The 27,438-nt window shown below is 37.4% G+C and overlaps 1 protein-coding gene across 2 annotated transcripts in view; it reads left to right on the forward strand.

The window, feature by feature from the left end:
- LOC150086861 (urocanate hydratase-like) overlaps positions 1-27,438 on the forward strand; it is a 379,529-nt gene that overhangs the window by 143,519 nt on the left and 208,572 nt on the right. For both annotated transcript variants that reach the window (XM_090371633.1, XM_090371634.1), the window contains exon 10: positions 16,097-16,205. In XM_090371633.1, coding sequence (XP_090227759.1) covers positions 16,097-16,205 — 109 coding nt within the window. The remainder of the gene's footprint in view (positions 1-16,096; positions 16,206-27,438) is intronic.

The following is a 27,438-nucleotide window of genomic DNA, read 5'->3' on the forward strand; positions in this document are numbered from 1 at the left end:
CCAGCTTGCTCTTTCGTTTGGTTCTCATCAAGTATTCTTTCTAATCTGTTAGTAATGACCCTTGTGAACAACTTGTAGATGTGGGATAACAAGCTCATTGGTCTATAATTTCCAATTTCTGATTTATCTCCTTTCTTATGCAGCAAAACTATGATTGCATTATTCCACCTAAGGAGTGGAATAATGCAATCACGCCCCACAGTTTGTGCACCTCCCTCTTCCTCCCAATTTTAACAACTCTACAGTAACTTCATCTTCCCCGGGGCTTCATTTTCTTCAACACATGTTCTACCTCATCAGGAAGGATATCAGGTATGTTGTATGCATTACTAATTTATGACCCATCTTCCCCACTGTTGGCATCATTCCCTTGCTTCTTGTATAATTCTCTGTAGTAATCTTCTGCTATTTGAATCATGCCTTCTCTGCTATTAAGTACACCATTGCTATTCTACAGTTTCAGTATCATTTGTCTTTCTGTATTGCTGCTCATGGCTGCTGATTGAAGTCCTTTTTGTTTTCCCTTAATGCTTGTTCTACTTTTCTTGTGTTAAATCTTCTTATGTCCTTTTTGAGTCTCTTTCTAATGGCTTTGCATAACTCAGTATATTCAATTTTCTCCTTGTCAGTGTTTATCTTGCTCTTCATTTTTCGTCTTCGGTTCATCGTGACAAGTGTTTCTTGACTTTTTTTTTCTTCTTTGGATTTATTTTTACCTATAATAGGGAAATGGGAATATTATTGGTGATAATCCTGCTGTCAGGTAGGATGTTAATGATGGGTTTCAGTAATTGTTCTAAAGTCTTACCAGGTTTGTGTGCCTGGTAAGACTTTAGAGTAGTGGAATCAGAGTAGCATGGCAGCAGACACTTTCTTCTGACTGTGACATAATTCTAAATCCTTAAATTATTACTCACCTTAAAAAAAAATAATAAATAAACATAAACTCTAAGTTGATAATGATAAAATGATGAGTTCGGAACATTTTAAACATATTAAATGTAACAAATGGCAATGAGTGTATGAGCTCATGTGTGCAACATGGGTGGTACACATAGTGAGTGAGCAGTGCAATGGAATCCTAACAATTAGTTCTTTCTTTTAAGGTAGGCAGTGCTAGTTGAGAATTATTATTATTTATTTTTTTTGGAACAAAGGACACGATTGTGCAAATTGTTTATCAGTTAAATAGTTAAAGTGCAAATTGTTAATCAGAAAAAAATTACTTATGAACTTTAACAAATTAACTGTTAAACAAATAGTGACACTATTTGTTTAACAGTTAACATCTTCCTGTGGTCCTATCTATGTAGTGAATGTTGAACTATTCTCGTTTGCAGTACAAAACTGGCACGTTCAAAAATAAAACTATTCAGAATTTTTTAATTTTAACAACTTTGTGCCTCACCTAGGAAGAAATAACTTAAATTTGAGACCAATTCCAGCCTGATTGGTTAAGCCTATCATTCACACTGACTGACGAAAGTAAACGGCTTCCATATTAAATATATAGATCTTAATAACTCTTAGACCACAGTCAATATGTACAGTAAACATGAAGCTTTCAACTTCACTCATTTGCATTCTAATATCTCTAAAAAAAGTGCATGCTAATATCATTCTGTCTCAAAGTATTAGAATAGCCTATATGCAATAGCACAAAATTGGTAGTTAACAACAATATCAGAAATCTCTACAATAAGCTTCTGTACAACCAGTTTCCTACCTGTATTACTATATCAAAAAAACACTCCTTTTTATAAAACATAAAAAGTTGATTAACTACACAATTGATATTGTACATAATGTATATAGTCTATACTCCTAGCTATAAGTTGTAGTCTATATTGTAAGACACCAACTTATAGTCTATAAGTTCGTGTCTTACAACTTAGAAAACTTGTACCCACTGATTGGCTAGCCAAGGAGTATATGTATATTATTATTTTATTATTTTTCTTGCTATCTTTATTTTATATACCATACAAAAGTGGCTTAAACACTGGCAGTATTTAAGAACTATGTTCAGGGTCCTACTATGGGAACGGGAATAACCACCCTGAGCTGCCTTATCACGATCTATTTCTGTCTTTTTCACGCTTTCCTACCTTTCTATATCTTTTTTTCTCGTGTAGCGGTAAATAGTCACTAGCGTCAAAGTAGCGGTAAATAGTCACTATTTACCGGTAAATAGCGGTAAATAGTCAAAGTAGTGGTAAATAGTCACTAGTCAAAGTAGCGGTAAATAGTCACTAAACAAAGTTTAGTGACTATTTACCGCTACTTTGCAAGCTTGTTATTCCTTTCTATCCTGGTAGTACTACTTCGTGTGTTTAATACCTCCCCCTTTATACATTCATAATTTTAATTTAATTTATTTAAATTTAACTTTGACTATTTCTCTAACTAGTTTCAAACTTTTGACACGTGGGGTAGCTAGCATAATTTAATTTTGATTATTTCCTTAACTTTTTCCAATTTCTTACACACAGAGTCAATAACAAATACCATAAATACTTCAGAATTATTTGAAACTTTTTATTACTCTCCACTACAGTACAGACCTTCTCTTCGGTAATATACCTACTCGACTTTGGTAAGTTATGCTGTTTCATTTTAATCTTTACCTTCTGCCTCTGCGGTCAGCCATGAAATATACATAAGCCTTATAATTTAAAATTAAAATTTTTTAACCCTTATCTTCAATACTGGTGTTTCATATGTACTACATGCTGTGTATATTTCATGTCAGAAACAGAGGCCTTACTTCTTGCCGTTTTGTCCTTTGAAAAAAGGTGCTGAAATCATAGGATACACAGCATTAACTACTCCTAATTACTTCTTATTATCTTCTGTCCCTTGTTCTCCGTAATTACAATTTCAGTTCTGTTAGCCCTTTACCATTCTCTACCTTTACCTCTTTACCTTTATGTTCTCTACCTATAAACATGCTTTTAATATGGTCATTGGGTTCTTTCTGCTTAATTTTAGCAGTATCCTTGGTCCATTAAACATTAATTAATAATATTTCATAGTGTTACATTTTTCATAAAAATTCTTAAATATTATATATATATATATATATATATATTAGAATTCTGCTAGTAGTAAATACCAGTTGGTTGTTGTGGAAAGTTTTAAGAAAAACAGGGAACAAAAGCAATCCGAGATGAAAAATCCAGATGAAGATTTGTGCCAAGATGTATTTTTCAACTGAATAGCCAGTAGTGTGTGTGTGTGTGTGTGTGTGTGTGTGTGTGTGTGTGTGTGTGTGTGTGTGTGTGTGTGTGTGTGTGTGTGTGTGTGCGCGCATGTGTGTGTGTGTGTGCGTGCGTGCGTGCTTGTCAGAAAGAAAAGCCACTTTATTAAAATGATTCAACAGTCAGTATGTAAGTTCTTGTATGAAATCTGGTTAACCATAAATACATACCCAGGCAAGACAATGAACTTCGTTGTGCTCTATATTAATGACTTATTAGTAATTAGAGTAATACCTTTCATGCTAAACAGTTAAACAAAAATTGATTCATTTCAGTAGATGGTGTCCTTATATTTCCTATATAGTGATATAAGTATTTTTATAACTAAATTCTTGCTCTCATGAAAAATTAAAACAACTGTTCATGTGTGGCCACTATGATGTTCCTGTTATTGCTACAGGTCTGAAATTCAAGAATCAAGTCATTGTAATATGTTTATACCTGCAACTGGAAAACACACACACACACACACACACACACACACACACACACACACACACACACACACACACACACACACACACACACACATAAAAAATTCGTCTTAAATAATTTTTACATATCAGGAATAATGCACTAAATATTAATATTTTTATTGTATATAATATATAAAAATGAAAAAATAAACAGTTAAAGAGAAAAAAATTAATGAAAATATATTCATAACAGTAATTATACACATTTTTTTTTTTTTGTAAGTTGCTATGTAGAAAGAGAATATCATCAACAGTGTCCAGCTCCAGCTGCATCCATCTTTCTTTGATTAGAAACCCTGCTGCAAAAAAATTTCTTTCACTAGCTGCACTACTGGCAGGAATGGCAAGAATGAAATGAGCTACAGCTGCAAGATTTTGAAGAAGGAAAAAAAATTTTTTTTCCACCACTTCAATAACCGAAAATCTCTATTGTCAGAAATTGGCTTTGAAAGTTTCACTTTGATATAATTTTGAATTTCGTTAAGTGAAGGTCAAAAATGTTCATCGCCTGAGTCTTTTCCATATAAAACAAATCACCTTCCTTCTCTTTCTTTCTATAGAATCTTTTAATTCTTGTCTTTCAATGTCATGTGGCAATGATGTAATTTAGTAATAAGTTGTTTTCTTTTGTTTTCTTACCAGGCTTTCATTTCATTTGTTATTCCTATTATTTCAGTTTTGTTATCCAAAAGTTTTAAACTTTTCAGTTTTCGATGAAAAAAGCAAAGCTAGTTTTTCTAATAAATATGGTTGAAATTTCTGTTCCATGTAGATAGAGATTTTCTTTTAAACTAAGAAATAATATCCCCATACATAACTGAGGGCTGGAAGTGTCAGTATATAAGTTCTTGTATGAAATTTGGTTAACCATAAATACATACATCCAGGTAAGACAGTGAACTTTGTTGTGCTCTATATTAATGACTCATTAGTAATTAGAGTAATACCTTTCATGCTAAACAGTTAAATGAAAATTAGTTCATTTCAGTAGATGGTGCCCTTTTGTTTGCTAAATAGTGATATAGCAAATTTGCTTTGCTGTGTCACTATGCTACTTTGCTGTAGTTAAAATGTAGATTATAGTTAAATGTAGTGTTGGCTTACTGGAAACTTCCAGTGCATCTGAAGCTGTTTTTTTTTTAAATTGCTCTCAAAATACTAAAATATTTTTTATTAAAAGAGCATTTAAATCATCAAGACAATGCCCCTCAGATCTTTCCAACAATATTTCATTGATGTGATCATATTGCATGTAAATAGATTCAAACATTGTGAACAAGCTGTTCTGTCTTGTTTCAACTACTGCCGTAAGGTTTGTTTTAATAGTTTTGTATATTTGATTGTTTAAAATATGTAGCAGGAGATTTTCCAATGCTAATCACACTTTCTAAATTTATGAGATTATCTATATTTTCTGTATCTTTAAATTGAAATGTGTGATGCAAAATATTTTGTTCAGTATGTTTGCAGAACGGTTCAGACTTTTAATACTTTTTAACAATGAAATCATATTTGCACCACAGTCAGTTACATAAACTAGGTTAGGGGAAAAAAGTTAAACCTGATTAGGTTTTCTAAATAACGATAATATCCATTTATTTGCTGCCAGTCAGAAGTACAAAACAGTAAGTCATATCAAACAGAGGCAAGGACAAAGAGATGGGAAGATGCTTGGAGAGAAAAGGGGATTCCCAGGTATAGAAGAAGCTAGTTATATTCATGATTAATGGATCAAATGTTTAGCCAGGTCTGGTAGGAAAGTTAACAATTCAGATTAAATTTAGAACACTTAAATATTGAAACATTTGTGATTGTAATTCATAACAGAAAGGCAGAGGAATATTAAAGTCACCAAAAATAATTGTGCTAATTTTCAAATTAAGTTGATGGATGAGCCTGGCAATCAAATCTATAAAGCCCAGGTGGCATTCCATTATAACAGGGCTTCAAAAACATGGGATCGAGGTACAAAAATTTTGATACAACAAAGCTCTCTTTTATAAACCTGCCCCATTTTTAACTGTTCTGTTATTCACATAAACGTTATAACCAGCAATACTGGGAAAAATAATAAAATAATATCCCAAATATCCTCACTAACCCAGGTTTCGGTAAGGCAATAGATACGAAAGTCAGAGGAAAGAAGAGAAATTTCAAGATCAGGAAATTTATTCTTTAATTTGCAGATATTTTGACTAAAGAAGTGCAGGTTGAGAAAGTCACTGCAGTCAACTAATGTTGGTGAGAGGAGCAGGTCCACAACATCCACATGGACTATGTAAACAGTTGAAGGCAGATGGTCCCAATTGAAAAGACAATGGTGGGAAAGGACTGGAGGCAGGAATTTAGGAGAGATCCTTTAGGAGAAGACAGCAGACAATTCCACCTGCTTTAGAAGCAGATGGAACTCTCTTGTACTTCTGTAATTTACAGGATTTTTCTTTGTGGAAAATTTTAACAAGGTGAGCAACAGCAATGGTGGCCAGTGATGGAAAGCCTTTGTTAGCAGGCCAAAAATTGAGCAGAAACTGTCTCGCATAGGATAACATCGTGAAAAGGCAGAGAAAACAAATCACATAAATAAAATGTAATCAACCAAATAATTGTAACACTTTTGGGTTGGGAAGAGGACAAAAAATCATACATAAAAGTCACAAAAGCACAAGTGCAAGGCTTCTACCTATTAATTTGTTTCTTGGAAATGGCTTTTCATTTGAATACAATTTTGTAGATGTATGCACAAGGATTGCTTGATAAGTTTCTAGCCTATATAGAAGGAGTTATTATTGGACATTGACTTTATACAATTTTCAATGTAATCTCCTTGTAACTCAATGTATTTTTTCCAGCAATGCTTCAGATGCCTGATCTCAGTTTTGTAGTTGTTTTCTTGAAGGTACAGGAAAAAGGAGTGGGTAGCCACTATCACCTTATCAAACAACCCAAATTTTCTTCCACACAAGCTTTGAGAATATGTGGAAATCAGATGGGGCTAGATTTGGTGCTGTGACCGTGTAGTGACCTTAATTGCTGAAGAGACTGGTTTGGCTTTCTTTGGAAGTGATGAATCAGCATGCTTCCATTGTTTTGATTGCAGTTTTGACTCTGGTTTTCAGTGATAAAGCCATATTTCATTCATAATTATATATCTAGCCAGTAAGTTTTCAGGATCTTGATAACAAGTAAATAGTTTCTTTGAAGCTTTAAACTGAAGATGTTTCTGGTGTCAAAGGACAGAGAATCAATTGGGTTGAAACTTTTATCACAGCTAATTCATTTGACAGACTGCTTTTCACCTATTCAATGTTTGTTTGTTTGGGGATTTATTAGGCACATTGGCATCTGTGGCCATGGTGCACCAACCTATTCAATTGAGATGCCTATAGCCTCTACTATTTCTCTAACTGTTACTTGTGGTCATTCCTCACCATGTCACAAACTTTACTGACGTTTTCTGGGGTGGTTGCTGTTGATAAATAAAACAATAAAACAAATAATTTTTTGAAAAAACAATAAAAGCAGAAAATAAAATAAAGCGCACATCCACTGTGCTCTTTATCTTGGATGCTGGTTCTATTAAATTTCAATTCAGCCACCCCATTTTTTGGGGGAGATTATTTTAATGTCTTTATCATGTCTTCATGAATATATCCTTGTTTGATAACCCCTTTTTATAGAGATATTTTATTACAGCTTAGTGTTAAATTTTTTTCCTTTTATGCAGGCTCAAACTTCAATGACCTAAAAAAAAAAAGTCTTGTAAATTATAGACTACAGCTTTGCATACATTCATATAAAAGGAGATGTACTTTTGGTGAATATTTTTTTCCAATAATTTTATAATTATTAAAAAATATATACACCGCTGAGCCAAAACATTATGACCAGCAAGTCGTTATGCAAATCGAAGAAACTGCAGGTGAACTACAATGCGTGTGTGGGTCAGGATACAGTATAAAAAACACCTGATACTGAGCTCCATTAATCAGTGTTACTCTTGTTCTTCAGATAGGAAAGGCAGTGGACATAAGCGAGTTTGACAAAGGCCAAATTGTAATGGCCAGATGACTGGGTAAGAGCATATCCGAAATGGCACAGCTGGTGGGATGCTCATGGTCAATTTGCACCTACCAGAAGTGGTCCAAGGAGGGGAAACCCACGAACCGCTGGCAAGGTGTTGGATGACCGCAGCTCATCAAATGCTCGAGGTAAGCAAAAGCTCTCCTGGATTGTACGTGGCAACAGAAGGGTGACTGTGGTGCAACTCACTGGTGACGGGAATAAAGTGTCACAACACACAGTACATTGAACCCTGCTGAAAATGGGGCTGTTAGCCACAAGGCTGCTCTGAGTGCCCATGCTAACCACGATCTACCAGCGACAGCACTTACAATTGGCATGCGAGCATCGAAACTGGACCTTGAGTGAAAAGAAGAAGTTCATCTGATGAATTGCATTTCCTGTTGTACCATGTGGATGGCTGGGTACATGTGCATCGTTTACCTGGGAAGTTATGGCACCTGGATGCACTATGGAACGAAAACAGGCGGGCGTCGGCAGTGTCATGCTTTGGGCGATGTTCTGCTGGGATACCCTGGGTCCAGTCATCCATGTGCCAGGCACTCTGATGTCTACCACCTACCTAAACATCATTGCTGACCAGGTACACCCTTTCACGGCAATGGTTTACCCCTCTAGCAGTACCATCTTTCAGCAGGATAATGCGCCATTCCACACTGCCCAGATTGTTTGAGACTGGTTCGCAGAACATGAGGAAGACTTCCAGGTATTGCTCTGGCCTCCAAATTCTCAAGACATCAATCCCATCGAGCATCTGTGGTTTGTGTTGGAACAGCAACTCCGATCTGCAGTGTCTCAACCCGAACCTAGGAGTTAAAGGATTTGCTGGTTACATGTTGATACCAGATACCATAAGACACATTTAGAAATCTTGTAGCATCTATGTCTCGCTGGGTACGAGTTGTTTTGGCTGCACGTGAAGGACCAACATCATATTAGGTCATAATGTTTTGGCTCATCGGTGTATATTCACCAAAAGTAAGTCTCCTATCTATGAGAGGCTAGAAACTTATCAACCAGCCCAGCCCAGAGGTTTTTATATATTTGACATAACCTCCATTATTACTGATGCAAAGTGTAATATGATTTTGCAATTCCATAAATACGTTTTTCAGGTGTGTTTCAGTTATGGCATTAATTGCATTTGTGATCCCAGTGCAAAAGAGACAAATTGGGTGAGCAAGCTGGCCAAGCAATTGGAATATCTCTGCCAATACATTTGTTTGGGAAGACTAAGTATAAAAATTGTTGAATGTTCTGAGTGAAGTGGTACAGTGCTCCATCTTGCTGAAGAACTTTTATTGCCTTCAATTCTTAATTGTCTTAGTTCAGGAATAAAAATATCCTCTAGTATTGCAAGGTAACTATCACCATTAACCACTTTTTTTCAAAAAAAAAAAAAACAATACCAATTATGTGTTTTTATCTGGATACACAGATATTAATTTTAGGGAAATTTAGTTTAATGTTCATTTTATGTTTCCAGACTTGTTGTGGTTTCTCTGTTTCCAAAATATGGCAATTATAGCAATTAACCTTGCCAATAATGTGAAACATTGCTTCATCACTAACGATTAGTTTGTCAAGATATAAGATGCCATTTTCAATGTTTTCATTAAACTTGTGTAAGAAAGCTAATCTCAAATGGGAGTCCTCTTCCAGCAACATGGACAGTATGCTACTGCAACAGGATCTAGAAAAGTTGGGCAGATGGGCTGAGAAGTGGCAACTGAAGTTTAACATTGACAAAAGATTTTTTTTGATTTGGTAGTTGTTGGCGCATCGGCTTCTGTGGCCATATTGCACCTCCCAAGGTTTTTGCAGTACTTTGATCCAAGCCCGAGGCGGGAATCGAACCCGCGACCTTTGGGTTGCCGGGCAGGTACTTTATCCACTCGGCTAGCCCGGTCGGCCTTGACAAAAGAAAAGTACTGCATATGGGTAGAAGTAACTCCAGAGAAACGTACCAACTGTGTAGTACTACCCTCAGGGTGGTAGAGAATGAAAAAGACATGGGAGTAATTGTGCAGTCAGATATGAAGTTTTCCGAGCAGTGCAGACAGGCTGCCAGAGTTGGTCATTGGGTCTTGTCAATGATATTATTATTAGCCTTATGGGTGCTATATTCAGAAATGCTAGTAGGGATAAGGAGGTGATTATCCCTTTGTATAAGGCAATGGTCAGGCCTTCTCTGTACTTGCTAGAATGAGTACAGAGAAGGACAACAAGATTGGTGAGGTGAACTAGGGGGGAGGTGCTCTTACAAAGAAAGGCTTAAGTTATGCAAATTGCAGCACCTGGAGACTAGGCACCTGTGAGGTGATCTGATTGAGGTGTATAAGGCCTTGAATGGATTGAGCAGGCTCAATGCTGATGGGATTCTTCCTCTTGCTCATATTACAAACCTGAGGGAGCATAAACTGAAATTGAGGAAAGACAGTTGTCAAATAGATGTGCAGAAATTTGCCTTTAGCTAGAGGGTGGTTGATTGCTATAACAAACTTCCATCTGTTGTTGTGGAAGTTGATAGCTTAAATAAATTCAAGGAAGAGCTGGACAAATGTTTAGAGTGAATGGTTGTATAAAATGGAATTTTTATTTATTTTTTGGCTGATGCTGTATAAGCTTTCTTTCTTGCATCATATACCTATGCTAATGCTAACATTTAAAGCACTTGAATCTTGTATGGTCACCCATGTAATTTCACTTTAAGAATTTTGTGCACTGTTGCTTTAGGAACACTGAATTCCAGAGATGCCTTTCTTAGTGATTTACATGGACTTTGTGGAAAAGCTTCCCCAACAGATACCACAGTCTCTTGTTTAATCTTGGCCTTCTTGTTTGTGGGATCATTAACAGAACCTGCCTCTTTAAACCTCTTCATCCAGTTTGAAATTGAAATTTTTGAAATTTTCTGTGTGGTGCTTCCTTTGTGTAATGTCATAAATTTTTTTTCCAACAGCTGATATGGACTTCAGTTCTGCTAACCAGAGGATACAGTTCACTTTTTTTTCGAGCCATCTCCTGTAGGGTAGACTATCTGGAAACTAATTAAAAAACAAAATTTGAATAAATTAAGTAATTACTTTTGTGTATAAAAACTAGAATAAATTACCTTTCCAATGCATTTTACATATTGTTTATATCTCATATAGAATCTAAGTTATTGTGTTTTAAAGTATACAAGGACTTTATGAAAGCTCTGTATGTCTAGGAACGTATGCAAGTACATGTTACTGAGTGCAGGCAGCAGTAATTCTGGAATAACGTAACTTTTAACTTTTTTTTTTAAACTACGATTAGAGGTAAAGGGTTTTTTCTTTTGCAGAAGTGACTACAGTGATCTCAGGGATTTATTAAATTCCATCCAGTGGGACCAACTGATGAATGTTGCCAACAGCATTCTAAATGGGAAGCATTCAAGGAAATAATCTTGGAAGCTACTAGGTTTTTTGTTCCAACTAAAATATACTGTTCTAGGTTTAGGCCCAAATGGATGTCAGATGAACTAATGAGACATGTGGCTGAGAAGAAAAATGCATGGGATACATATAAATTATCAGGCAACACAGAACCTATGGTAGATATAAGCTAGTCTATAATCAAGTCACAAAGGAGGTTGGGCAAGCAAAGGCAGATCATGAGAAATCTTTGGCAAAGGATGCAAAGAAAAACAGCAAAGACTTCTTTTCTTATATAAACTCTAAAAGGAAGAGGATAAATCAGATTGGTCCATTTAACATCAATAGTTTGACTGTAGATGATCATTCTCAGATAGCTGCTAAAATAAATGAGTATTTTGCATCTACATTCACATGAGAAGTTATTCAAGGAGGAGAAGGTCAGATGTTTATCAAAATCTAACAGAGAATTAAATGATTTTGTAATCGCTGAGAGCAAAGTGGAGAAGAATTTGTTGAATTTAAACATAAGAAAGGCACCTGAGGTGGATGGCAATTAAACGGTTATATTAAAGGAGGCAGCAAAGGAAGTAAGCGAACCCTTAGCCATAATTATGAGAGCTTCCTTGGACTCGGGGAGGTAGTCCCTACTGACTGGAGAAATGCAAACATATCTCCAGTTCACAAAGGGGGATCAAAGGGAGAAATGAGTAATTACAGACCTGTTAGTTTGACTTCTGTTTCAGGGAAAATAATAGTCATTAGTTAAAGAAGCATTGCAAGATCATGTAGACAAACTGCAGTAATAATTCAGACACAGCATGGGTTTAGCATTAGATTAGCATTAGTAGAGGCATATGATGCAAGAAAGCAAGCTTATGCAGCATCAGCCAAAAAAAAAAAAAAAAACCCTTCCACTTCACCCCTCTGTTCGTTCGAAATACCTGTACAGTTGAGCCTTAAATTTATTTAGGTTTTCAACTTCCACAACAAGGGATGGAAGTCTGTTCCACCAACCAACTACCCGCTGGCTAAAGGCAAATTTCCGCACATCTATCCTACACCTGTCTTTCCTCAATTTGAATTTATGCCCTCTCAGGTGATTATTCTGAGCAAGAGGCAGTATCCTATCAGCATTGAGCATGCTCAAACCGTTCAAGGCTTTGTACACCTCTATCAGATCACCTCGCCGGTGCCTAGTCTCCAGACACTGTAATTTCCAAACCTTAAGCCTTTCTTCGTAAGAGCAACCCTTCGTTCCATTCACAAAACTTGTTGCCCTTCTCTGTACTCGTTGCAGCAGCTCTACATCCTTCTTGAAATGAGGCCTCCAGACCTGTATACAGTACTCAAGGTGCAGCCTGACCATTGCCTTATGCAAGGGAATAATCACCTCCCTATCCATGCTAGAAAAATTCCTGTATATCATTGATAAGACACCATGAGCTACTCTTGCAGCCCATCTGCACTGCTCAGAGAACTTCATATCTGCCTGCACAATTACCCCCAGGTCCTTTTCATTCTCTACCACTGTCAGTGTATTACCACAGAATTGATATGTTGTTCTGGCATTGCTGTTTCCCATATGAAGTATTTTACATTTGTCAATGTTAAACTTCATTTGCCACCTCTCAGCCCATCTGCTAAACCTTTCCAGATCCTGTTGCAGCAGCAGCATAGCGTCAGTAGCATCCTTAACAACCCTGCCAACCTTTGTATCGTCTGCAAACTTGGACATTAAGCTTGATATACCATCATCAATATTAGTAATAAATACAGAAAACAACAGTGGACTCAACGCTGAATCCTGAGGGACTCCACTAATAACATTAGTCCACGATGAGCAGTGTCCATTAATTACCACTCTCTGTCTTGTGCCACTCAACCATCCCTTTATCCATAGCAACAATTTGCCACCAATACCACACTGCTCCAATTTGTGCAGCAATCTTCCGTGTGCAACAGTATCAAAAGCTTTTCTAAGATCCAAATATATAATATCAAAGTTATTCCCTGCATCCAATTCTTTTGTGACTACATCATAGTATCCAATCAAATTGGTCAGGCAAGACCTTCCGTTAACAAAACCATGCTGTGTCTGAGCTATAACTGAATTCTTGTCAAGATGATCCTGCAGTGCTTCTTTAACCAGTGCTTCCATTAATTTTCCTGGAACAGAAGTTAAACTCACAGGTCTATAATTACTTATGTCAGCCTTTGATCCTCCTTTGTGAATTGGGGTTACATTTGCACATCTCCAGTCTGTGGGTACCTCCCCAGAGTCCAAGGAAGCTCTCATAATTATGGGTAACACATTGCTTACTTCCTTTGCTGCCTCCTTTAATATAACTGGATAGATCCCATCAACCCCAGGTGCCTTTCTTATATTTATCTTCAACAATTTCTCCTCCACTTTACTCTCAGCTATTACAGGATCATCTAGCTCACAGCCACTGTTTACTTCATCTATGGCATTCCCCTTCCTGAATAACTCCTCATGTGTGAATGTAGATGCAAAATATTCATTTAGTTTGTTAGCTACCTGAGCAGGATCATGAACAGTTGAACCGTCGATATCAAGTGGACCAATCTGATTCATCCCCTTCCTTCTAGAGTTTACATAAGTAAAGAACTCCTTCCTGTTTTTCTTTGCATCCCTTGCCAAAGATTTCTCGTAATCTGCCTTCACCTGCTTAACCTCCTTTGTAACTTGGTTACAGATCAACTTATATCTATCATAGGCTTCTGTGTCACATGTTAATTTATATGTATCCCATGCATTTTTCTTCTCTGCCATATGTCTCATTAGTTCATCTGACATCCATTTAGGCCTGAACCTTGAACAATATTTCTTAGTTGGTATGTAAAGCCTAGTAGCTTCGAAGATAAGTTCTTTGAATGCTTCCCAATTTGAGTTTGCTGTTGGTAACATCATCAGTTGGTCCCACTGTATAGAATTTAAATACTGTCTCAGACCATCATAGTTGCCTTTACGAAAGCAATAACCCTTCCCTTTTCCCCTGATGGTAGTTACCTCCTTGAGTAAATCCCACTTCAGCACACTGTGATCACTGCCCCCGAGTGGTTCCTGTATCTGAAGATTCTTAGTGCATGAAGAATCACTATTGATAATCAAATCAAGAGTATTGCTCCCTCTAGTTGCCTCCCGAACATGCTGATTTAGAAAACAGTCATCCAATAAATCCACAAAAGCCTTGCATATGTGTGAGTAACCAGCCCCCAAATTCCAGTCTCAATATCTGGGAAATTAAAATCCCCCATTATAAGACTCTCTGATTTCCTGGACCACTCTATTTCCCTGTACAGTTTCTTATTATACTCATCAGAGTCATTAGGCCTATAGCACACTCCTACTCTCAATTTTGATCTCCCAATGCTTATGTCACACCAAACTGACTCAACACTGCACTGTCCAGCGATGTCAACTGGCTTCACTTCCTTGGATTTTATGTGTTTCTTAACTAATAGCATAACCCCTCCTCCCTTCCTATCCTGTATATCCTTTCTGTAGACGTTGTACTCCCCAAATTCCAGTTCTGCATTACTTATAACTGTGTGACACCACGTCTCTGATATCCCAACAATATCCGCCTTTGATGCTTTGAGCAATACCTCAAATTCATCAAATTTATTTACCAAACTCCTAGCATTGGTGTACACGCAAGTATACAAGCACTTGTTCTTTTTCTTAGCTACCCTAACACAACCCATGTGTTTACTTGTACCCTAATGACTCCCAGCAGTCTCTGAAATATCCTGTATCTTATTTTCCAGGCTGCTGCTCATTCCAATAGAAGCAGCAAGAATCACTTTCACCTCTGCCAGTGGCTACTGTTAATCTATTAGTCCTTGTATCCCCCAAATCTAGCAGTTTTCCGACCCACCTAACACTGCCTCAATAGCATCAGCAAACATTCTTGCACCCTTTCTATTTAAGTGTATCCCATCCCTGTAGAAGCAGTCTCTCCTGTTAACAAGTACAGACCAGGCTTAAAAAAATTCTGCCCCTTGAGCCTTGCACAATCTTTCCAAGTCCGAATTGATCGACAGGGCTCTCATCATATACCGCCTCCTATCATGTCTGGGCAGAATTGCAGAATTGTATGTTAAGGGGAAGTCTTGTCTGACAAATTTGATTGGATACTATGACATGGTCACAAAGGAACTGGATGCAAAAAATAATTAATTTTGATATAATATACTTGGATTTCAGGAAAGCTTTTGATACTGTTGCACATGGAAGACTACTATACAAATTGTATCAGTACGGCATTAAGGGCAAGTTGCTACAATGAATAAAAGGATGGTTGAGTGGGAGAAGACAGAGAGTGGTAATCAATGGACGCTGCTCTTCATGGACTAATGCTATTAGTGGTGTCCCCCAGGGTTCGGTGTTGGGCCCATTGTTGTTTTGTATATTTATCAATCATATTGATGAAGGTATATCAAGCTTAATGTCAAAGTTTGCAGATGATACAAAGGTTGAGAGGGTTGTTAATAACAGTAATGAAAGTATGCTGCTTCTGCAATAGGATCTGGAAAAGTTGGGCAGATGGGCTGAGAATGGCAACTGAATTTTAACATTAACAAATGCAAGGTACTGCATATGGGTAGCAGTAACCCTTTCCTTAGATGATTCAAATACTAGAGTATGGAGAATGGGTTTTCAGGTGTGTGTGTATGTGTGGTTAAGCCAGATCTCTCCCAATCATGGCTGATAATAAATTGGGTATTTTATTATTTTTTTTTTACATTTTGCTGTTTCTTAATAGATCACTTCTTTGTATGGTTATCTCTCTTAGCTGTTGGCATGAAAAAATTTTATTTTATATAAAAAAACTAATTTAATTTTCCTTAGGGAGAGGATGGTGACAGAATTGGACAAAACAGGAGAGTTGTTAGTAGATTTAGGATCAGATCAGACTTCTTGCCATAATCCATATAATGGTGGATATTATCCTGTTCAGGTTTGTGTTTGCTATTTTTAAAGTCAAATATAAAGACCTAATTTTTAATTTCAATATAACAAAATTTAGTGGAACACCTTTTTCACAAAATGTCTGACTTATATTCATTGTTATAATTTGAAAAAACATTAAAATGCCTTCAATGAAATACTGAAAGTGGTGTGCAGAAATATGCCAATGCAGAAAAAAAAAATTACAAAATGCAGAAATATGTGAGTACATAAATTTTTGATTATTATTAATATTAAAATGATAGAACAGTGCAAGAAAGACGAGCTTGTATAGTATCTGGCAAAAAATAAGTTTATCTATTATCCCCTCTATATATTTACCTAACTCCCCTTTAAACTTAGCATTAGCATTAGTAGAGGCATATGATGCAAGAAAGCAAGCTTATTCAGCATCAGCCAAAAAAAAACACACCACTCCCATTTCACCCCTCCCTTCACTCGAAATACCTGTCCAGTTGAGCCTTAAATTTGTTTAGGCTATCAACTTCAACAAGTGATGGAAGTCGGTTCCACCAACCAACCACCCGCTGGCCAAAGGCAAACTTCTGCACATCTATCCGACATCCGTCCTTCCTCAATTTGAATTTATGCCCTCTGAGCTGATTATTCTGAGCAAGATGAAGAATCCCATTGGCATTGAGCATGCTCAAACCATTCAAAGCCTTATACACCTCTATTAGATCACCTCGCCGGTGCCTAGTCTCCAGACTCTGTAATTTGCAAAACTTAAGCCATTCTTCGTAAGAGCAACCCTTTGTTCCATTCACTAATCTTGTTGCCCTTCTCTGTACCCGTTCCAGCAGCTCTACATCCTTCTTGAAATGAGGCCTCCAGACCTGTATACAGTACTCAAGATGTGGCCTAACCATTGCCTTATACAAGGGAATAATCACCTCCTTATCCCTGCTAGAAAAATTCCTGTATATCATTGACAAGACACCATGAGCCACTCTTGCAGCTCGTGTGCACTGCTCAGAGAACTTCATATCTGCCTGCACAATTACCCCCAGGGCCTTTTCATTCTCCACCACTGTCAGTGTAGTACCGCAGAGTTGATACGTTGCTCTGGTGTTACTGTTTCCCATATGTAGTACTTTACATTTGTCAATGTTAAACTTCATTTGCCACCTCTCAGCCCATCTGTTCAACCTTTCCAGATCCTGTTGCAGCAGCATAGCGTCAGTGGTGTCCTTAACAACCCTGCCAACCTTTGTATCATCTGCAAACTTGGACATTAAACTTGATATCCCATCATCAATATCATTCATAAACACCGAAAACAACAACGGACCCAACACTGAACCCTGAGGAACTCCACTAATAACAGTAGTCCACGTTGAGCAGTGTCCATTGATTACCACTCTCTGTCTTCTGCCACTCAACCATCCCCTTATCCATAGCAGCAATTTGCCTTCAATGCCACACTGCTCCAATTTGTGCAGCAGTCTTCCATGTGCAACAGTATCAAAAGCCTTTCTAAGATCCAAATATATAATATCAAAGTTATTCCCTGCATCCAGTTCTTTTGTGACTACATCATAGTATCCAATCAAATTGGTCAGGCAAGACCTGCCCTTAACAAAACCATGCTGCGTCTGAGCTATAACTGAATTCTTGTCTAGATGATCCTGCAGTGCTTCTTTAACCAGTGCCTCCATTAATTTACCTGGAACAGAAGTTAAACTAACAGGTCTATAATTACTTGTGTCAGCCTTTGATCCTCCTTTGTGAATTGGGGTTACATTTGCACATCTCCAGTCTATGGGTACCTCCCCTGAGTCCAAAGAAGCTCTCATAATTATGGCCAGGGGTTTGCTTACTTCCTTTGCTGCCTCCTTTAATATAACTGGATAGATCCCATCCACCCCAGGTGCCTTTTTTATGTTTATCCTCAACAATCTCTCCTCCACTTTCCTCTCAGTTATTACAAAATCATCCAGCTCACTGCCAATGTTTACTTTACCTACATCATTCTCCTTCCTGAATAACTCCTCATGCGTGAATGTAGATGCAAAATACTCGTTTAGATTGTTTGCCACCTGAGCAGGATCCTCAACTTTTGAACCATCAATATCCAGTGGACCAATCTGATTCATCCCTTTCCTTCTTGAGTTTAAATAGGTAAAGAACTCTTTTCTGTTTTTCTTTGCATCCTTTGCCAAGGATTTTTCGTAGTCTGCCTTTGCCTGCCTAATCTCCTTTGTGACTTGGTTACAGACCAACTTATATCTATCATATGCTTCCATGTCACCCATTAATTTGTATGTATCCCATGCATTTTTCTTCTCTGCCACATGTCTCATTAGTTCATCTGACAACCATTTAGGCCTAAACCTTGAACAATATTTCTTAGTTGGTATGTAAAGCCTGTTAGCCTCCAAGATTAGTTCCTTGAATGCTTCCCATTTTGAGTTTGCATTTTGGGAATTTAAATACTGTCTCAGACCATCATAGTCGCCTTTACGAAAACAAAAACCCTTCCCTTTACCTCTGATGGTAGTTACCTCCTTGAGTAAATCCCACTTCAACACACTGTGATCACTGCCACTTAGTGGTTCATTTATCTGCAGATTCTTAATGCATGAAGAATCACTACTGATAATCAGATCAAGAGTATTGCTCCCTCTTGTTGCCTCACGAACATGCTGATGTAGAAAACAATCATCCAATAAATCCACAAAAGCCTTGCTAGTGTGCGAGTGACCAACCCACAAATTCCAGTCAATATCTGGGAAATTAAAATCCCCCATTATAAGACACTCTGATTTACTGGCCCACTCTATTTCCCTGTACAATATCTTATTATACTCATCAGAGTCATTAGGCCTATAGCACACTCCTACTCTCAATTTTGATTTCCCTATGTTTATGTCACACCAAACTGACTCGACACTGCCCTGTCCATCGATGTCGACTGGCTTCACTTCCTTGGACTTTATGTGTTTCTTAACTAATAGCATAACCCCTCCTCCCCTCCTGTCCTGTCTATCCTTTCTATACACATTGTATTCCCCAAATTCCAGTTCCGCATTCCTTATATCTGTGTGACACCACGTCTCTGATATCCCAACAATATGAGTATGGGCTTGGCACCCCAGGGTCCTGAGCTGAATATCATCATTCTTTTCTTTCTTGGTGATTCCCTTGTACTTCTCTCTCTCTCTCTCTCTCTCTCTCTCTCTCTCTCTCTCTCTCTCTCTCTCTCTCTCTCTCTCTCTCTCTCTCTCTCTCTCTCCCTCTCAGGGTAACTTGGAAATTTATTTTTAGCTGGTGCAGCATAAGCCTCAGGCTTCCTTGCACTATATGGCTAGTAATAATAATTACCTCAATAATTCTACAATACTAGTTGCCAACTTGTTCCAAGTAGTTGCTACTGTTTGACTAAAGGTAAACTTTTATACGTCTAATCTAAAGTTGTTATTCAAATTAAATTTGAATCTATATCCCCATATTTGCATCACCCTAGAGAGAGAGAAAATGTATCTTATATATATATATATATATATATATATATAATTAAGTTTGCTCAGTCCTTTTAAAGATGTTAAACACATTACTCAGACCATCACATAGATAGTTTTCAAACCTTAGAACTTGCAGAACTGGAATGTTTGTTCCTTAAGTATCTCTTTGCTCTAAATTGAACACTTTTCACAATGTAAATATCAAGAAAAAATCCTTCGTTTATTGGTTTTAAGTAACAATTACAAAAAAGTCCATTTTACTCAACAGTTCTGCACAATTAGGTGACAATGTTTTGAACCCAGTTTGAGATATATTTTCAGCTGGAGAATTCAGAAACACTTTTACTTCTTTGCAGCTGGCCACCTGCTGTATGAGAAGTATTCAATTTTAACTTTAATTTATAGTAAAGTTAAAGCCTTTCACAAAAGAAATATCTTTTTGTCGCACTCCTTGTGAAACAAACCAATATCTTTCCTCAAAATGAGGCTACCAGACCTATATACAGTAATCAGTGACCACTGTAGAAATCATTGGTCTAACCATTGATTTCTACCTGCTCTGCATCATCTCTTTTGGGTGCAGCATACTAATCTTTTTATCTGCTTAATAACCTTGCAGCACGAGGTGTAAAAGTCCCATGTTCACAAAGGCGGCGATGGATGCCTTCAAACGTTTTCCCGTCTGGACATCTCGTTCTGGGTACCTTTCGTGGTACAAACGACGAGCCTCCAGAACATTGTTGTCTGCCAAACCATACATAAAGTGCATGTCTACTTGCTCCTGATTTGAGTATATGGTTGAAATGGAAAACCACCAGATTCTGTCAGTACCTTGTGATGAAGGAAATCACCTGTGGGAGATGAGACATTCTGGTTAATAACTCGGGAACCAAGCATTTCCAGAACTATGTTAATATAAAATATTTTTTTTGTCTACATATGAGGAACTCATTCCTGAAGTTATGCCGTGTATTTTTGAGACACCCTATATATATACACAGTGGTGGCTTGTGACTCTGATATTTTGGGGTGCTGTGTCTTAAAGTTACATTAAATTGCCTTGGTTATAAGACATGTAGACATACACAGTAATGTTAAAAATACTAAAAAACATTAACTAGACATTTACCATTAACAGACTTGAACTTTTATTTTAAAACAAAATCCATTATTCGGTTTCTATTTGTTGAAAATAGATTAATAATATTTTTATTCAAGTTTGGTGCACTGTTGACCAAGCTTTTCTCTATTAAAAGCATTGCTTGAACATTTAGCCTTTCCTGATTCATAGTGCTCCTTAAAAATGTTTTTATTCTTTTTAATGTCAAATGGCAGCGTTTGGACTCTGAAGTAGTCATCGGAATGGTCAAAAGAACTTTTATGAGTTTTGTAAGTTCACCAAGAACTTCAGCTAGATTATTTTCTGAGATAAATTTCAGCAAGTCAGTTAATTTGCAATAATTGTGTAGATCATGCTATAGAAAACTTGTAATTCCGTTAGAAGTTTTTCTCTTTAAATCATGGGATATGCCTCAGTGGTCTCCTGTACCTCTTCCATGGACATTTTTGTATGAAAAATAACAAAGTTCTCCTTGTTAAACAATTTAGCAGCAATTAATTGCTTTGTAAAAGAATATCTCTCACCTATGTCAACACTTATATAGTCACATACTTCTTTCGCTTCAGTCATGAGTGTTTTTGAAGGATTTTCACGGTACATTGAATTCCTGATTTTTAGAATGACATTCTTAAAGTTTCCTATATATTCATGTATTTTAACTGTCTCAATTTATCGAGATGGCTTGTTTGTTTGTTGTTTGTTTTTTAGGAGCATTAGCAACTAAGCCCATATTTCTCCGGGATATGCGGTGGTCATTCCCTGACCTTTCCGCATCCTCCGTATTTGGTAGTGACGGGCTCGAACCCCGGTCTAATCAAAAAGCGTGTGCTACACCTGCTGCTCCTTCCCACCTGGCTACGGAGGTGCCATCGAGATTGCATTTGATTATAAGTAATTTCCGCGTGATGCATTATCTGATGTAAAAGTTCTAACCAGAACTCGAATTTTTCATTACACAAGATGTGCAAAATTCCATTTGCTCCTGAAATCATCTTATCTGCATTTGCTGTTGCTTGTAGTTCCACCATGCACTTTTTTTAAGGATTCAAAATTTTCATAAACACTGCCCACGGTGCTTATATCGAAGTTCCATATTATAGGGGAAGGTTGGGCAACATGGTTGTCCATATGCTTTCTGAGAATAGAGAGACACTTGGTGATCTTGAGAAAAATGTTGGTATTGACATGAGGTTCGAAAAGAATATTCTTGAATCTCAGGTACTACTAGCTGCAGTTCTCATCATCAGATTCAGTTGGTGTGCATAGCAGTAAATAAAATGTGCATTTTTGTACACTTTTATTTTAGCCTGAACTCCCACTTTCTTGCCTTTCATCACACTTGTGCCATCAAATGTCTGAGCAACCAGTTTTTGAGTATTTCCTTTGAGGATTACGTCTAACTGATCTAGAACGCACTTTGATATTCCTTCTGCCATTTGGTTTTCCAGAGCAGAGTGAAAAACCCCAAAAATGCTCAAAAATGTCTCCATTCAGTTCATATCTCAGAACAATTACCATTTTATATGTTCTGAAACATCTGTTGTCATCGGCCATGACAGCTGTGAATGAAGCATCTTTAATTTCTCTTTTTATTTCATCCCGGCATATTTGCAGCAAACAGTCAAGAATATCATTCTGAATAGTTTTTGAAATGTCTTTAAATGCTGCATTACTTTCTTAATGGTTCTTTAAATTGGAATCTAATGTACAGGCAAAATTTACTAATCCTCTGAATACTCGATTTTTAGAATTGTCTTTTTTCATCATGTCCATGTAAAGGAATTTCAAACTGTCCACAAAATTTAATGCAGTCTATTATTTTAGATAATACCTCACAATTCTTGGTAACTTTTCTGTTATGTTTGCAGATCAAAAGTCTGTAGGCCTCACTAAGCTGTTCTTTAATATTTATGCTTCCTAAAAGCGATAGTAAAATCACATTATCAATATGTTTCTTCGAACGCTCATGTTTTAGACTTTTTTCTTTCATTCTGTTTATGTTTGTAAAGCCACTTTTTGTCCATGTTAAATGACCTCTGAATAGTAAACATGGAAAACAAAACAATGCATTTTTAACTTCACAACCACAAAGCCAACTTTTCCTTTGGTACCATTCAGTTTTAAAACTGCGAATATATTTCTTATTATTACTTATTCCCCGCTGAGAAGTTTGACTCTTTGGTGTGGGGTGGCCTTATTTTTTAATTGAATTTTTTTCTTGGAGAGATAATTGTGAAAAACTAAGTTGCTGAAGTTTATTCACTGTCATGAGATTTACTTCATGGGGAAACATGGAGGCCATGATCAAATCAAATTTCACAAAATCATGTGTCATAGAAATAATTTTTTACTTACACATTACCTCATAATATAACTTCAACTTATCAAGTTCAAGCTCAATTTGCAATTAAGCTGTAATCACATAATTACACTGTTTAATGTTGAGTATTGACTTAACACTGATATTATTTAGTTACTTAATGGGAATTCGGGCGAATAACAAAAAGACACCAACATTGTGGCTACACTCCCATCATGGTCAATGATGAAATCTGCACTGTGCGCTTAACGGTGACTTTGATTCATTTCACCTATAAAAAATGTATATTGGCAAGTTGGCAATATGCTGATTGCCAATGGCAACCAACTACCAGATATTCACTGGAATGCAAAATGTGTCACTGCCTGGCGCATAGTGAGGCCTACGGTTAATTAAACTTCAAAGTTGGAAACGATTTCATGTTTTTATTCATTTATTATTGAAATGATTACTGGAAATAGAGGATGAGCATACTATATGCGGGTCCTGTTAATAAAAATATTCATTGCATTACATTGCTCTTCATAAAATTTCATATAACTCTGTTCACTGTATATCTAGATTTAAATAGCTGGGGGTGCCGCAGTGCCTATGGACGAGCCACCCCTGTATATATATATATATATATATACACAGTGGCAGTCAAAAAAACTGCATCACCTTAAAAAAAAAAGTAACATTTGTATAAAACGTATAAAATATTGTTTCATTACAGTCATTTTGTTTGTCGCAAAGCAAAGGTATTGCATCAGATAGCGCTTCTATTGCATAGCTGTTTCTATAAATTCGGCATTGGAAGGGTATACATGCTCATTAGTATCCTGTTTTGCGGAGGTGTAAGCATGGCTCCATGTGTTCATTAATATTTGATGCTTATTACTTAAAGCGGTCCCAGCCAACCAATGGCAACCCCACTCAGTTACCATAATTTAGCAGTGCTCTTATATACTCCCTCTCCTGTTTGTCCAAGTACAGGGAGGGAAAAAACCTGCCATGACCAAAAAAGTTTGATATGAACAAATTGAAAAATAATCAAATTGCATAAAAATAAAATATACATATAATTAAATTTCAAACAAAGTCCAAACTTCATTGGAAAGATCTGCATCTGTTCACAGTCTGTTGGAAAGCCAGCAGCGCTAGGAGCTGCCGAGAAGAGAAATACCAGCGCCAGGAGCTGCCAAGAGCAGAAATTCCAGCACAAGGAGCTGCCAAGAGCAGAAATTCCAACACAAGGAGCTGCCGAGAACAAAAATTCCAGCACAAGGAGCTGCCAAGAACAGAAATTCCAGCACAAGGAGCTGCCGAGAACAGAAATGCCAGCACAAGGAGCTGGAGTTGCAGTGGGTATAGCAGACTCAAGTCTCCATGATTTCACAGAATTCTAGTAATTCGGCATACACCATACTGCATTACAAATCCAAGGCTTCCAGATGCAGAAGAGTCTGCCGCCTAAGAAATATTGCAGTTGCAAAGGCTTGGAAAGCCAAGAAGTTCTCCTATTTATCAACTAGAATTGTCTTGCAGCCTTCTGCCATAAGATTGAGATTACTAACCCGAGATACCAATTCAATTCATAGATCGCAGTACTCCTCACAGTTGTACATAATACGTTCCCATGATTCTCTTTTGCCACAATGGCAACTAGATCTTTCATTAATTCCTAAATCATGCAACTTTGCATTAATCAAACCATGACCAGTTAATAAGAACATAGCTTGTAAGTTTGGGGCAAACCATTTGAATTTTATCGAGGCTGCATTTCTTAAATCTGGGAAAAATTTTTGTGTAATCTGCCCTTTATCACAAACACTCCAATGGTCTTGCCAGACTTTTACCAAAGGATCCCAGATTCTTGTCCTTTCCTTCCTGGGATCTGCCAAAATGTCCACCTGTATATTCAGAAAAGAACAGGGAATGCCATGTTTTGCAGATACACAATACATTAAATGCAGATCAGTAGGCAATTTTCCAGTCACAATCTGCAAAGCTGGGTCGATACAGTTCTGCATGCCATGTACATCCTAAAGAGCATTACTCTTTGAATGGAACTGAGCTTTCCAGTAAATACTTTTCCACTTACACGTTCAAACCAAATTGGTGCACCATACGTTACCATGGGGATAAATTCACATTCATATAGCAAGTTCAGCACCTTACCTTTTATTCTCCAGCCAACTCTAGTGATTCTAGTAATCATCCCAATAAATTTCCTCACCTTTTCTGATAGATAAGTAACATGTGAGTTGAAAGTCAAAGATCCGCCAAACATAATGCCTAGATATTTTAATTGCCTTGCCGATTTTAGGCTCGACCCATTCATTCTAACAACCGGGGGTCTTCTACTCAAAAATTGATCCTTAAAGACCATTATCCTTGTTTTCCTGATACAGTCAGTTTATGTAACCTACACCAGTTATTAAAGTCAAACAAAACCTGCTGTGACTGGTTTCTAGTTGCATCCGTGTATTTCCTTCAATAAGCAACACAAGATCATCGGCATATGCCACCATCTCTGTATGCTCGAAGTCCCTACGCAACCAATCCTCCAAAACTAGGCTCCACATTAGTGGTCCAAAAACCGATCCTTGTGGGCATCCCCTGATCACCTCTCATACAATAGAATCAACCGACGACTTAACAGTCACTGTACTGTGCGTGAAGTAGTCTACCAACCTAAAGATCTTAGTTGAACAGCCTGCAAGGCTCAACACCATAAGAATGCTGCTCCATTGAACGGAGTCAAAAGCTCCCTCAAAGTCAATAAAGATTCCAAGGACATACTTACTGTTTGAGCCTAATATATAGTTTCGCAATGCCTGAAGCGCATCTTCTGTTCCACTACCTGGAGTAAAACCATATTGTCTGCCAGACCAGCCTGTTTTTTTCAGTATAGTCAGTAATCCGTCTCGCCAGCATCCTTTCAAACACCTTTCCTAATCCAGGGAGGAGGGCAATAGGTTGATAAGATCGTGGATCATTCTTTGGCCTAGATGGTCCCTTCAGTATCAGCTTTAATAGGGCATCCTTCCATGGTGATGGAAAGATCCTGTCACACAGGCAGCTATTAAAAGCTTCAAGAAGGACCCCTGGTATCAGTTGATGAGCCCATTTAATGACCTCTCCTTCAATGAGGTCCATCCCTGGGCATTTATTGTTCTTTATGCATTGTACTGCATCACAGAGTTCAATCAGGCTAAAGGGATCCTCTTTGTGTATCCCAAAGTAAGCATGATTAAGCCTTTTCATCAACATCTGTTCCTCATCATCTTGCTTGGAGATAGTATATCTAATCAGATGATCCAAAATCACAGACATACTTTCTCTCCAACTCGTACTTTCCTGGTCAACACCTCCAATAGAGTATGCTGTATCTCCATTATATATTTTAGTCTTGCCAGTACATAGCTTATATACAATTCCCAATGGGTTCTCATTGCCCACTGTTCTAACCAACGTTCTCCAGGCAGTTAATTTTGATTTAGATATCACATGCATGTATGCACTCTGTATCCTCTGATACTCTACTCTAAGTACATTAACTTCCTCCTCCCCATTGTTATGCTTACTTCTTTGGTACCTTTTCCATGCTTTATGAACCTGCTTCCGGCTTTATGAACCTGCTTCCGAAGTTGCTTAACTCACCAGACCACCATTTAACTGGAATCCTATTACAGTTCTTTTGCTTCATAGATGTGCTGGAAGCCTCAAAGAGAGAGCACTGAAGTAACTCCACTGCATTCTCTCCAGACATCTGACTGAATGCCCAAATACCCAGATTCCCAAGTCGGACATGAATGTATTCGTCAAACCTATTCCGCTTTTCATTTTCAATAGCAAATCGTCGTAAGTGTTCCTGAGATGAAGCTAGTTTTGTTATGTCCATGACAGAAAATACAATGGCCTGATGATCAGAGCAGACCCAGTCTGCTCTTAATCGCCGATCGTCCACGATACCAGCTGCCCTTACGTTACAGACTGTCAAGTCAATATTTGATTCTCCATTAACAGTGAAGAAAGTACTATCTGAACTTGGTAGATTTTGTATAAACAATCCACAACAAGCCAAGAATTCATCTAGTTGACAACCACGATCATTTTTAATTCTATCAAACCACAATGCTGATCTTGCGTTAGAATCCATCGCAAATATTACTGAATTACTACCCAAGCAATTTTGAACCAGTTCCATGTACCTGATGTAGAAATTAATGTCTGTTAAGTGATGACAATACTTACAACATAGATAGAATGATGCAAGATCTGACTCTACCCCTATGCACACCATTTGTGAAGGGCACAATGAATTTATAACAGT

The sequence above is a fragment of the Mastigoproctus giganteus genome, chromosome 4 (assembly GCF_048544385.1).
Source record: "Mastigoproctus giganteus isolate SK-2022 chromosome 4, ASM4854438v1, whole genome shotgun sequence".
Taxonomy (NCBI): domain Eukaryota; kingdom Metazoa; phylum Arthropoda; class Arachnida; order Uropygi; family Thelyphonidae; genus Mastigoproctus; species Mastigoproctus giganteus.